The sequence below is a fragment of the Polyodon spathula genome, chromosome 6, assembly GCF_017654505.1.
Source record: "Polyodon spathula isolate WHYD16114869_AA chromosome 6, ASM1765450v1, whole genome shotgun sequence".
Lineage (NCBI taxonomy): Eukaryota > Metazoa > Chordata > Actinopteri > Acipenseriformes > Polyodontidae > Polyodon > Polyodon spathula.
In genome coordinates, this window is record NC_054539.1 from 19,440,338 (window position 1) to 19,453,602 (window position 13,265).

Sequence of the window (13,265 nt, forward strand, 5' to 3'; positions counted from 1 at the left end):
CTTTCATAACACACCCAAAACCAAAACAATAAAATAGATGCAACCAGCTAGTTAAAAAACAAAACAAAACAAAAAAAAACCTAGAGACACAAATAAGAAAACACAATTTATTTCATTTTAAAAATATCAGATGTACTCTAATATGATAGCAATACTTCCTACACATACATTCTATTTTTTGTTGTTTTGTTTTATAAAAGTATCCAAACTAACATAGAAAGTCTCACAACAGGTCAAACAATTGTCCAAACAGCTAATATGAAAGGAGTTCACTGGAGATTACAAGGAATACAGTGATACATACAAACTCTGAGCTCTCCTTTCATCAGGGGTCTGTTTGTTGCATACAGCAGGTTTTATACAATGTTTTGTACAGGATTCACCGCAACCCTCTTCTTCAAAGTCCACTCTAAGTATTACATGTTTGGACTAAAGGCAGGCCGACCCCCCCCCCCCATTTTACATCATAAGCACAATTTGTGTTTCAAAACAAATAAATCTTACATATATAGTATTTTACAAATTTAAAATGTTACAATGCAACAGAACAACAGGCGGTGGTAGGTTGGTTTAACTGAAAACATTACAACTGTAACTGGCAGGACAGGTGGAAGAAAATATTAGTTTTAGGCCCATTTAATAAACCACCAAACAGCTGTCATTGCAACAGCAAGGTAAGCTGATGTTTGCATTAAAATCAAGGTAACAGCCCTCTTGATAAAATACCTTGCATGTTTTACTTAACATTTCCTTTTGCAGAACAACCCTGTGAAGTTTATTACACATGTAGTGTTTAAATAAATGCTTTCCAGTGTTATACCAACAATGAGTTTATTGTGTTCTTGGTAAAACTGCACTTGCACGAAGGAGTTTTTTAACATTACACTGCATAGCATGTGACTGGTTACCTCCAAGACATTCAAAATGAGTGTGAATTTGAATGAGGTTGGTATTACAGTGTTCTACATAAAAAAGATGGTCTGGTCTAATAAATGATTGACTGCTCATTAATGAAAAAAATAAACCATATTTTCCACATAAAGGAAATGCATACAAAAAAAAATTAAGAGTTTCTTTCAGTGGCAATCGTTTCTTTAAAAGGCCCTTTAAAAAAATCATCTCTTTAATAACCTTGTCTACAGAACATTAATGTAGACTTGAGTAGAAACACTAAAATGTACAAGGCACAATCATTAAACAGAATTCTTCTGGGAATATATTTTCTTGTGTCAGGATAAGTCACATGCCAGGACAAAGTGCAGATAAAGAATATGCAATGTTCAATGAAACATGATTGCATATAAAAGTGATTTGGCCACTTTTAACAATAAAAAACGGAAATAAAAATCTTCTAAAAATAAAGTGAGCTTTTACAAAAAATATACAGAGGATAATTTAATGTGTATCTTTTCCCATAATTTCTGCAGTCTTCAAAACAACTATATATATATATATATATATATATATATATATATATATATATATATATATATATATATATATATATATATAAATGTTTTAAATACAGCATAACATTGTTATGATACATGTGAACACAATCACAAAATCCACTTGCTATTGTCCATCATAAACTCCAGACCCAGTCACTATTTAGTTAAAATGCTGAATAAAATCTCTTAAATTAATGGGAAACCCCTTATTTTTTGTTGTCTATAGGGTATATACACTCAAACAAAGTCTGTGCAATGTGTTCAGTTTTGCCATTGAAGATATTCATCAGAGATGGGTATTCTTGTGGATATAGTGCGCTTTTTCTGGCGACTGACTTCCAGGCACATAAATACACTTGAGGGAGTCTACTCTGAATTTCAGTCTTTGGCAAAATGTCAAGTTTTGGTGATAATGGAAATAATACAAGTAGTTAGGTAAAACAAGGGAGTGTGTGACTGAACAGGAAATCCAACTTTATGTTCAGTGAACAGGTTAAACATTTGAAAACATCCCAAAAATTATTTTCATGAAGATAACCAAAAGGCTGAAAAAATGGGTTTGCACTTTATTAACACAGATTTTCCTTTTTGTGTCATGGTCGTTTCATGTCATGCGGACAATGAGTCTCGGCATGTAGCAGTCCTGTTTAAATCTCCCGATTTTCCATCCATGACAGTGCCATTTCAAATGCCTCCATTGCCTTTTCTTTCTTTTTTTTTTTTTGCCAAGGGTGTTTTGTACTAGAATTATGTCATTTCAATTGATTTGCTTGCCATCATGTGGCTAATATTTTGCACTCCATAAATAAAAGTTTCAATGACAGAGGTACATGCAGCACACCATCAATATAATGAAGGTCTTGGGTTTAGATTTTTAATGATGTTCCATGGTTTCCAGTCTGCTCTTGCACAGCTGGATATAGCTGCACCAATGGACCTTTTCCACATTCCAGAGACACCATCAGTTTAGACATCCTCCAATACCTCGCTATCTCTTTGTACGCCTACTAAAATGAAGATTTCTTGGGAGAAACTTCTTTCAGTTGCCCTTCAGAAATGATAATCCTGTTATCCTTAGTCCTTTATTTTGTATGCGGTTTTCTTTGGCTGAGAAGACACAAATTTTTACCATTAGAGGACAAAAGTTTTTGCACCTGGGTTAGCGTGGGCCTCTATCATAGGCTTTATGGCTTAACGTTCCATGCCTTCCACTGTGTCACAGATATCAAAAAAACAATTGTTGTAACTGGTAAATAAAAATAATTACTAATGTCTCAGAACTAGACAATAATAATGTGTTATTGTATAGGCTCTTATACGCCCCCCCCCCCCCCCCCGGCCCCCAAAATCATTAGTTTCAAAGTTACGAAAAATTGAAGGGTTTTTTTTTTTTTATTTCACTTTGCACTGAATCAAAAGCTTAGTCATTCTGTAATTTAGTTATTTTTCTTTTTTTGAAATTCCTTTCCTTTACTCCCTTTTGGATTTTTTTTCTTTTTTTTTTTTTTTTAAAAACTAGACATTCAATCTGAATGCTCTGTGGCCACCTACTGGGGGTAGAGCCCAGCAACGGAGCTTCCTGATTGGTGGGTGAAAGTTCGGAGGTTGCCAACACATTTTATACAAATGTAATATTTACATTAAATGCTCATGCTCTTCCATGGCTAGTGTTACAACACCTTTGTATCCAATATGTTTCACCTCAAAGGAGTTTTTCTTGCAAAATATGCTGACAATACTTTCAAGTGGTGTAATGTTTGCATCTTGTACCTTCAATTGAATGATATGTATACAAACTGTAAAACATTCAGTTGGTATGCATGGAACCAAGTACCTTTTTTTGGTGATGATACTCAAGAGTTGTGTTCTCTAAATTCGGTTTCTTACTAGTTCTTTTTTTCCTACATACACAACCAAGTGTTGTAAAAAAAAGTTCTGTCTCATTAAGGATGTGCCAAGAACCAAAAATAGAGATGTCCATAAATTTTTTTTTTTTTTTAAGTTTACTTGTATTCACCAATGTGAGATATTAATTTTCTGCCAGTGATTAGGGTAGCATCAATGCAATTCTTTTTACAGTAAAATCCACACATTTTTCATAAACTCCTCCAATGTAAGTTGTAAATGTCTTGGTGTATGTCAGTTATTGCAGGCAAGCCAAAGATGATGCTATCTTCTCTCTAGGATCTTGAAAGAGGATGTTTGCTGCAGGACTTCACCCAAGTGCTTGTCTGCCTGCCTGTGGCCATTCAAAGTTCCTGTTTTACATTTACAGTTGAACAGTTTCAACACTGATATAAGATCTAGTCCATAGATTTAGCAGAAGTCAGGAGCTGCAGCTTGGCATAAAATGTTCTTCATCCCTGGAATCGTGTATCCTTAGAACTGCAGTTGTTGTGGCATATGATGTTCAAGTCAGCTGGCTTTTTCACAAAAAGAATAGAACTTAAGATTGAAGTACTTGAACATTGTGCTATCTATGTTTATCACATTTACTTCTTTTTTTTTTTTTTTTACAGTCCTTTAATTGGGTCAGCAAAAGTTTTGAAAGCAGGGATATTTTTTTCTTGCATCTTGCCTTTTTTCCTATATCTTTGAAAAACAGCTCCTCCTTGTTTATATCATATATGTATGTTGATCACACACCAAGTCCATTCAGCCATCAGCTGAAACATAAGAAAAGCATCAATCTGGAAATGTGGCAACATGCAAGGTACGTACATACAACCTGTGTGGCACTCCCTTGTAATGGTGGTTATCTGCAATTCCTCAATGGAAAAAAACAATAGCATAAACTAAAAATGTATTACTTTTGGGAGCCACGTCTACAGCTTCACCTAAGAGCACATACTAAACACGATTCTGTATATGATTGATTACAAATATTTTAAACTAAAGTCTTAAAACTCAGTGCACATAACTGACAAGGCCCGGTGAATGACTGCCTTTGATTGGTATTCTGCTGCAAAGACAGACTTTCAGTAGATCACATACATTCTGTATTCTATAAATGGTGTACAGGGAAATGGATACACATTCTTATTCAACATGAGCATACAACTGAACTCCTAAACTTTCTGAAAAGGTAAGGGAACACTTTTGGAATGACTCTTCCATTGGTACGTGGTCCTTAGCTTATAAAATGTATATTGATCCAAGTAAAGGTTATTAAACCCAAGAAGGAGCTGTGCTGTTTTCAAACAGATAACAGAAAAGCTTTTCACGTGTAATTTACTGTTAACCAACATTTCATAATTTTAAACAGGTCTGCTTGTATCTAAAAGCTTGTTGGCAGTTAATTATAAAACATACTTTTATACTCTGGGTATTTAGTATTACCACGTTCAAAACTGTATTAATTAATTAAAAAGGGGAAAATATTGTATATCAAAGTTTGGGCAAAGGGCCCATTTTTGGTCCCAAAATAGGTAGGTTAACCAATGAATATACAAAATTAGCAGCAATAATTGCAGTGTCCTCAAGTGCCGTAGCTTTTACCTGGATATCACAGAGCAAAAGTTACCAAGTCTTTCTGTTAGTTTATTCTTTAGTTTTAAGTTGTGGTTTACCAGCCAATTAAATTTGCCTTTGCCTTTTCAGTCAATTTCCGAACTCGCCCCTTACTGGAAGTCCCAAAGGTTAAAGACGAATCTTCAAACAACAGCTGCCTCTGCTCTTCCTCAGAGTCATCTTCATTGTAGAAAGCTGTCCTTCGACCCTGATTTCTGGTTCTCATGGGGAATTTAGAGCTTTTGTCGTTGCCCTCTTCCTGAACCCCCTCAACCTCCTCTTCGGTCCTCGCATTATCCTCCTCCATTTGCTCCACGGGTCCTTCAATCCTCCCACTGCTTCTTGTTTGCATCTTTGGGCTCACTGTAGTGGGTGCTGAAGGCATTTCTGGTGGCTTCTTCATGCTTCTGGGTTTTCTGCCTCGGCGGGACTTCTGTATTATAGGACCTTGCTCAGAGACAGTGTCTGCCGCAGCAGAAGAGGTGCCTGCCTCATCACTTGTTGACTGGTCCCTTTCCTCTTCCTCTGTTGTTGTAGCTCTATTTTGTAGCTTGTTTGCTCTCATGGCTTCCAATTCTTTTTTGCTTTTACGTCCCCTTTTTTTGCCAGGACGCTTCACATCAGTTTCTGGCATTATAACGGATACTGCCTTTGCGAGGGTCATTGCCTTTGGTTTTCTACCTCTTCTTTCCACGTAATTTGAACTGTGTCCATCGTGTCCATTCAGCTGTAAGTTTTTCTGTGCCCTCGTGTTATCTTGGGAATTCACTGGAAATAACAGAAAATTAAGTTAGCTTATGAGGCTGTCACAGAGTTGTGGATTTTCTTAAAAAACGTATTGTCCAAGGGACAAAATGCTAGAAAAATCTACTTGTCCTTAATCTACTTGCTTCCTCCCAGTCGAACAAAACACAAGCAAAAAAGTAGAATATAACTTGTAAAGGGGTACGCATTTGGTACTATGGCTCAAGATTCTAGTGCCAGGGTAATTTTATAAATTTGTATTATTATTTTTTCTTTTACTTTTATAGATAAATTTCTTTAATGTCAGGTTTATGTATTAAGAAACCAGTACGACTTATTTATTTACCAAAAAATTTAAATACCTTAAATGTGTGAAGAATTTAAAATATTAATATGCCTCTAGGCAGCCCTTTCTGGGTTTTTTCAGAAGTCAATGGGTTTAGACTAAACAGCTGTCTCGAAACCACCAAGTTACAAGTGGCACAAATCACCAACATAACATAGTTTTAAGGCATGAATTACATTGGGATTATTATTTATTTTAAAATAATATATAGATACATACATACATATATATGTGTGTGTGTGTGTGTGTGTGTGTGTGTGTGTGTACATACATACATACATACATACATACATACATACACACACACACACACACACATTATATATATTATTAGTCTACACTCCCTTTCAAAATTTTCACCTTTTGTTGCCTTATAGCCTGGAATTAAAATGCATTAAAATAGTTTTTTTATTTTTAAATTTATCTATACATCCTACCCCACAACTTCCAAGTAAAAAAAATATTAAGAAATTTGTAGAAAATTAATTAAAAATAAAAACTGAAATAGCTTGGTTGGATAAGTGTCCACCCCCCTTGTAATAGCCTAAATTAGCTCAGGTGTAACCAATCGCCTTCAAAATCACACAAGTAGTTAAGTGGCCTCCACCTATGTTAAATTGTAGTGATTCACATAATTTCAGGATAAATTCAGCAGTTCCTGTAGGTTCCCTCAGCTCACCAGGGCGCTTTCAAAAGAACTCCGAGACAAAGTTGTTGAAACTCACAGATCAGGGGATGGGTATAAAAAAACATCAAAGGCCTTGAATATCCCTTGGAGCACAGTCAAGCCGATTATTAACCCTTTGTGGTTCAAAAAGAAAAGACGTAAAGTATGGGTCTCTAGTCGTTTTTTCTCCAGAAAAAACCAAGAGAACCATTCAATGGCTATGTGAAACTGATAGGAGCCAAATGAAACTGAAAAAACGGGACGTGTGAGCAATAGCCCTAGCAGCTGCACCATACAGAGACAAGCAGGCATAAACAGAGGTAGCTGCTTCTGCATCCAGCGCGCAAAGAATATCACGGACATTTGCAGAGCTTTTTAAAATGTTATAGTATTAAAATAATGACTTGGATCGCATCATTGAGGAGTTTGGTGATATAACGAGTGATCAGGAGAGGATTTATCAGTAGGCACATCTATAAAGAGGTATGTGAAAAATAAAGCGAACACGGGGTGAGGCTTGGCTGGAGATGCAGTACTGATGTCGCTTAGCATTGCAATGCCCTTTAAACCAGTTTTACTCGGGGGGGGGGGGGGGGGGGGGGGGGGGGGTGGATTTAAACAGCATGTGTAAAATAAACAGCGCATGTGAAAATAAATTGGACCTGACGTGCCTGACAGGCGCTGAATAAACGGACCGCTAAGGGTTAAGAAGTGGAAGGTGTATGGCACCACCAAGACCCAGCCTAGATAAGGCCATTCCTCCAAACTGGATGACTGAGCAAGGAGACTGATCACAGAGGCTACCAAGAGGCCAATGGCAACTTTGCAAGAGCTACAGGCTTTTATGGCCAAGACTGGTCAAAGTGTACATGTGACAACAATATCCCTGTATGGTAGGGTGGCAAGAAGGAAGCCATTACTCAAGAAACCCCACCTTGAATTCCATTTGTATGCAAAAAAACACTCTGGAAATTCTGTAGCCAAGTTTTGTGGTCTGACTAAACTAAAATTGAACTTTTTGACCTAAATGCAATGCGTTGTTTGGCGCAAACCCAACACAGCACATGACCCAAAGAACACCATCTCTAGTGTGAAGCATGGTGGCAGCATCATATTATAGGGATGTTCCTCATCAGCAGGGACTAGGGCACTTGTCAGGATAGAAGGAAAAATTAATGGAGCAAAGTACAGAGAAGTCCTTGAGGAAAACCTGCTGCCCTCTGCAAGAAAGCTGAAACTTGGACGGAAGTTCACCTTTCAGCATGACAACGACCCAAAGCACAGCCAAAGCTACACTGGAGTGGCTAAGGAACAAAAAAATAAATATCCTTGAGTGGCCCTTCAGAGCCCTGACCGAAATCCAATCGAAAATTTGCGGCATGACTTGAAGATTGCTGTCCATCAACGTTCCTCAAGAAACTTGACAGAGCTTGAACAGTTTTGTAAAGAAGAATGGTCAAATATTGCCAAATCTAGGTGTGCAAAGTTGGTAGAGACCTATCCCAACAGACTCACAGCTGTAATTGCTACCAAAAGGTGCTTTCACCAAGTATTAACTAAAGGGGGGGGGTGCTGACTTATCCAATTATGATCTTTCAGTTTCGTATATTTAATATCTATTTTTTTCTCAATAAAAACTTTTTCCCCCTTAAGCAGTGTGGAGTATGGTGTGTACAAAAGTGGAAAAAAAATCCTCATTTAAATGCATGAAACTCTGAGGCACTGACACAACAAAATGTGAAAAAAGTTCAAGGGGGTGTAGACTTTCTATAGGCAGTGTGTGTGTGTGTGTGTATGTATGTATGTATGTATGTATGTATGTATGTATATAATATATATATGTATATATATATATATATATATATATATATATATATAATATATAATATATATATATATAAAATACGGGCAAACCCCAAAATGCAGGCAATTGGCAAATTGCCTGGGTGATTTGCCCGCTAACTTTGGGCAAAGCTCAAAATAAAAATGAAGATAACTTATTTTGGGCTTTGACCAGGTGGTCTACCCACTGCTTCTCGGATAGTCTAAATCACTCCCTCTGTTCTTTCCTTCCTGTTCCGAGTGACAGGCAGACCTTCCCTCTGTTCAAGTTCCTCCCCTAGCTCTATAATTGGCTGCCTCAAGTTCTATTATAAAAAGGACATTATTATTATTATTATTATTATTATTAATTATAATAACAACCAACAATAATGACTTGTAGTGAATTGTCCATTCAGAGAGATGGATGCAGTTACTGGGTGGAACACGAATGATTCGTGGATTCACAATTGGCAGTGTTTATGACAAGCGATCTAAAGACTTGGAGAGCGTACTCAATGGAGTGAGAGTGCAAGTGAAGAACGTAATACAACTAGGTTTTAATAATTTGTTTAACCCTTTGAGTAGTACAAATGTACCGGTACGTCAATGAATTAATGGTCCCCAGGGAGTACGAATGTACCGGTACGTTCTGCAAAACACTGAAAGGTTTTCTCAGCTTTTTCCTGTGAAAAAATTACTAGAGACCTGTGCTTTACGTCTTTTTGATGATGTCGGACAGGGTCTGACATCGGACTGGAAAGGGAAAACTGTAATGTCGGACCTGGTCCGACATAGGACCACAAAGCGCTAAACTCCTTGATCCTATATAGGCAATACAATCCAGTCCACTGTGTGCAAGGTTCAGAAGGAGGATAATGCTACTAATACTGGGGTCAAGAGTCAGTGCAAATAATGTCTGACATCACTGCATTGTTTTATATATTTAGGAAGGTGTTCTCCAACATCTGGAGTTAATTTATTGCAACGGGTAATTATATTCTCAGAAATTAACAGGACAGGGGCTCCCGAGTGGTGCATCCAGTAAAGGCGCTCCACATGGAGTGTAGGATGCGCTGTATAGCCTGGAGATCGCTGATTCGAGTCCAGGTTATGCCATCGCCGATCGTGGCCGGGAGTTCCCAGGGGAGGCGCACAATTGGGCGAGCACCGCCCGGATGGGGAGGGTTTGGGTTGGCAGGGTAATCCTCGGTTCCCCACGCACCAGCGACTTCTGTGGCCGATAGAGCGTCTGCTGGTCTGCTGTAGAAACCACTCTGTGTTGTCCTCTGACACTATTGGTCTGGTGGCTTCACTGCAGACCTTCAGCGCGAAAAAAGACGGCTTGGCAGGACACATGCAGCAAGTTGCAGCAGTGAACTGGGAAAAAAATAATAATTGGGCATTCCAAATTGGGGAGAAAACCAGGGTAAAAACCATTGGCGACGACTAAAAATTAAAAAATAAAACCATTAAATTAAAAGGATGGCAGCAACAAACTAGGACTACAAAATCGCAGGATATGCATCTGAACAGCTGCTTAAAACAGCACTACTAGTTGAATGGAGGAGAACTTAATGAATGCAGAACTTTCACAGGCACCTTTATATATTTCTCAAATATGATAGTGCAAAGCTGTCAACTGACTTTATAAGCACTCTATAAAACCTTTAGCACTACTGGCCTTTGTTTTCTTAGTTCTTACCCTGCTGCTGGCTTAATGATGCCTTCAGTTTCTGTTTCACCTTCCTTTGCTCTCCAGCACTTTCTGCAGTGGAGGAACTCCTTGTGTTTTCAGTATCACTTGAGAGGCAAGGAGACGATACAGTGTTCTGGGCCTTGAGATGTTTGTTAGGACTATCTGTCACTGAGAAAAGGAAAGTGTTATACTGGGTGCATTTGCCTTCCGGTGTAGAATCTTAAATATAAATGCAAATTAACGGTAATATTGTTTCAGACAAACTAAATACTTCTAAAAAAAAAAAAAAAAAAAAAAAAAAAAAAAAATATATATATATATATATATATATATATATATATATATATATATATATATACACACACACACACACACACACACACACACACACACACACACACACACACACACACTATCGACACCTTCACTTAATTCGACACAAAGTATAGTCAAGCTTGTGACGGTTTGTGGTTTGATTGTTTTCGTAAAAATAATGCTGTAGTTATTTTATTAATTCTTATTTCAAATCGTTTGTACAGTACTGTATAATTTAATTGATTCACTCACTGCAGTTCTTTCAATCATTTTCATAAGGACATTTAACTAAAAATAAACTTGTAAACAGTTATACTGTAAACGTGTGAGTTCTGTTACTTATATGCATGTTAATGCCATGGCTCATGGTGGTTAAGTCGACACCTTAGATAAGTCAACATTAAATGGCACCCCCTTGGGGTGAAGGGTTAACCAAGGTTGACTGTGTATACAGCGCTCCAGATAAGGTTTTGGGTCTGGGAGTAACTTGCTCTTTAATTTTAACACAGAGAGTAAAATGTTGGATTTTACCCCCTGAAAATACATTACCTTGAAGTCATGAGTAATCTCAATAAATACTGTACAATATTTAATGGTAAATGGTAATCAAGAGGAGGCCATTATTATTGAAGAAACATAAGAAAGTTTACTAATGAGAGGAGGCCATTCGGCCCATCTTTCTCATTTGGAGGTTAGTAGCTTATTGATCCCTAAATCTCAAGCAGCTTCTTGAAGGATCCCAGGGTATCAGCTTCAACAGCATTACTGGGGAGTTGGTTCCACACACCCACAAATCTGTGTGTGTGTGTCTGCCTGTCTGTCTCTCTCACACATATATCCACACACACACACACAATGCACTCTACTTAATTGCATATCAGATAATCGTACAATTCGCTTAATTGCATGAAAGACAACCAGTATGCATCTGTATAATTAGTTTGGATAGCTGCTTTGGTTGAGGAGTTGACTGCGTGACCACAAATAACCTGACGTGCAGATATGGCAACTCCTAAGAGGAGGTATACCACACTTACAAACTGAAGTTTTAAATAGGTTAGAAAATAAACAAAAAGTAAGTCAGTTGCAGTTGAGTTTGATGTTGGTCAAAGCACAATTTCCCAAATTCAAAAAGAACACAACATTATTGACAAATGATAGAACAGCAGCAATCCAGGCAGAAAACAACAACCCTTTACTTACTAAATATATTGGTATCCCTGAATAGATAATAGTCTCCTCTTTAAAAAATATACTAAATGTTTACTGAGCAAGACATTTCACAGAAGTAAAATGGTACCCGAAAATGTGCTCCTTTTTCTAGGAAAACGGTACAACTGAGGATGGGGGGTTTGTTCCCAGATAACTTTCTCAGACTACCTTCTCACTAAACATGAGAAGGAAAGTGAGGAAAAATGGGCAACACAATCTCCACCCTTAGTATTGCTTTAAATCATTTGTTGTCAAATTTGTGCCATCACTGTGTGTATATCTATAGTGGATGCTTTTTCACCCAATTAAAAATCCAGTTTTGACAGAAAGAGGTTCTTTAGGCGATGGACAGAAATTACAACTACCTTGCTTTCCGAGTGCAGTGTGGGAGGTATTGTTTTTTGAAGTAGATAATTTTGCTCCAGATGATGTAGCTGGAGTAACAGAAAGGTTTCCAAACCGCCTGGTGCTTCTTGTCCGAACCACAGCTGCAGATTCCACAGCCTTCCCGTTCAACTGAGCGGCAGCCTGGCGGAGTGATGGGGAGCGAGAGGCACCCAGGGAAGGAGATGAGGCAGAAGGCTCTGGCTTCATCTGGGACTTCACGGCACGTCGCTTCCTTTCAGGGCTGTGGATGGGAAGCAAGATTTTTTTTTTTTTATTTGACAAAACTCATAATGGAACTGAATGTTTGGTACGCAGCTGTATTCTGGGAATTTCTCAAATATCGGAATGCCCTCTTATCAAACACAAACCTAATAAGTCACTGACTCATTCAGTATGTATATATGTAATAGAACTCAAATTTTAAACATGAAGCTGTGCAATACACATCACAACACTAGAGACAACTGTTGAAAAATGTGGATGATATTCCTGCTTCTTCATACATAGTCTATATAAGGAAGGGGGCAACAGATGCCATACTGACAGCAGCAAGACATATTTCCTTCCATGTTTTGGTCTGGCAGCAAAAGAAAAGGAAAACAAATGGCAAAGCTGATGAGCTGTGCTAAAATTCAACTTGAATTTATTCTGCTGGTCTAGCCTGTAGTGCTGTTCTGTACCCCAAATTCCTCATTGACGTCTCTCTTTGCGACACATGATGAGAACAGTGGATCTCATTAATTAGCATTTACTTTAGTAGTGTGGAATCCTAATCTACAAGATATTATCAGCTGTTAACCCTGTACAGCTTAGTTAACAGTCTGTAAACATAATCAGTACACACATGTAAAGGTTGATCACTTATAGTTTTGAACTTTTATGGCCAGATTAAATATTAGGCTATTCTTTTAGCTTAATGCATTTAAGTGCACTTTTACATTTATTATGTTGAAGCACATTACATCATTGTCAAAACGCTATACACATTTAACAGATTTATTTATTTTTGTTTATTAAAGTCCAAATCCATTCCAATATTGTTAAACATTGTTAGTACTGTATTGCACACTAGCTTTTTAGTATCAAGTCAGCAGACTGTCCATACAATCGTCA

At 37.5% G+C, this 13,265-nt stretch overlaps 1 protein-coding gene across 2 annotated transcripts in view; it reads right to left on the bottom strand.

Moving 5' to 3' along the window:
• Positions 1-3,435: 3,435 nt before the first annotated feature.
• The window catches only part of LOC121316976 (pleckstrin homology domain interacting protein), an 88,001-nt gene continuing 78,171 nt past the window's right edge, over positions 3,436-13,265 (bottom strand). Inside the window, exons 38-40 of one of the 2 annotated variants that reach the window (XM_041252433.1) lie at positions 12,131-12,393; positions 10,245-10,406; positions 3,436-5,729 (exon numbers count right to left, since the gene is read on the bottom strand). In XM_041252433.1, the coding sequence (XP_041108367.1) occupies positions 5,017-5,729; positions 10,245-10,406; positions 12,131-12,393 (1,138 nt within the window). In that variant the 3' untranslated portion in view covers positions 3,436-5,016. The remainder of the gene's footprint in view (positions 5,730-10,244; positions 10,407-12,130; positions 12,394-13,265) is intronic. The other variant, XM_041252435.1, reaches the window with a different exon arrangement.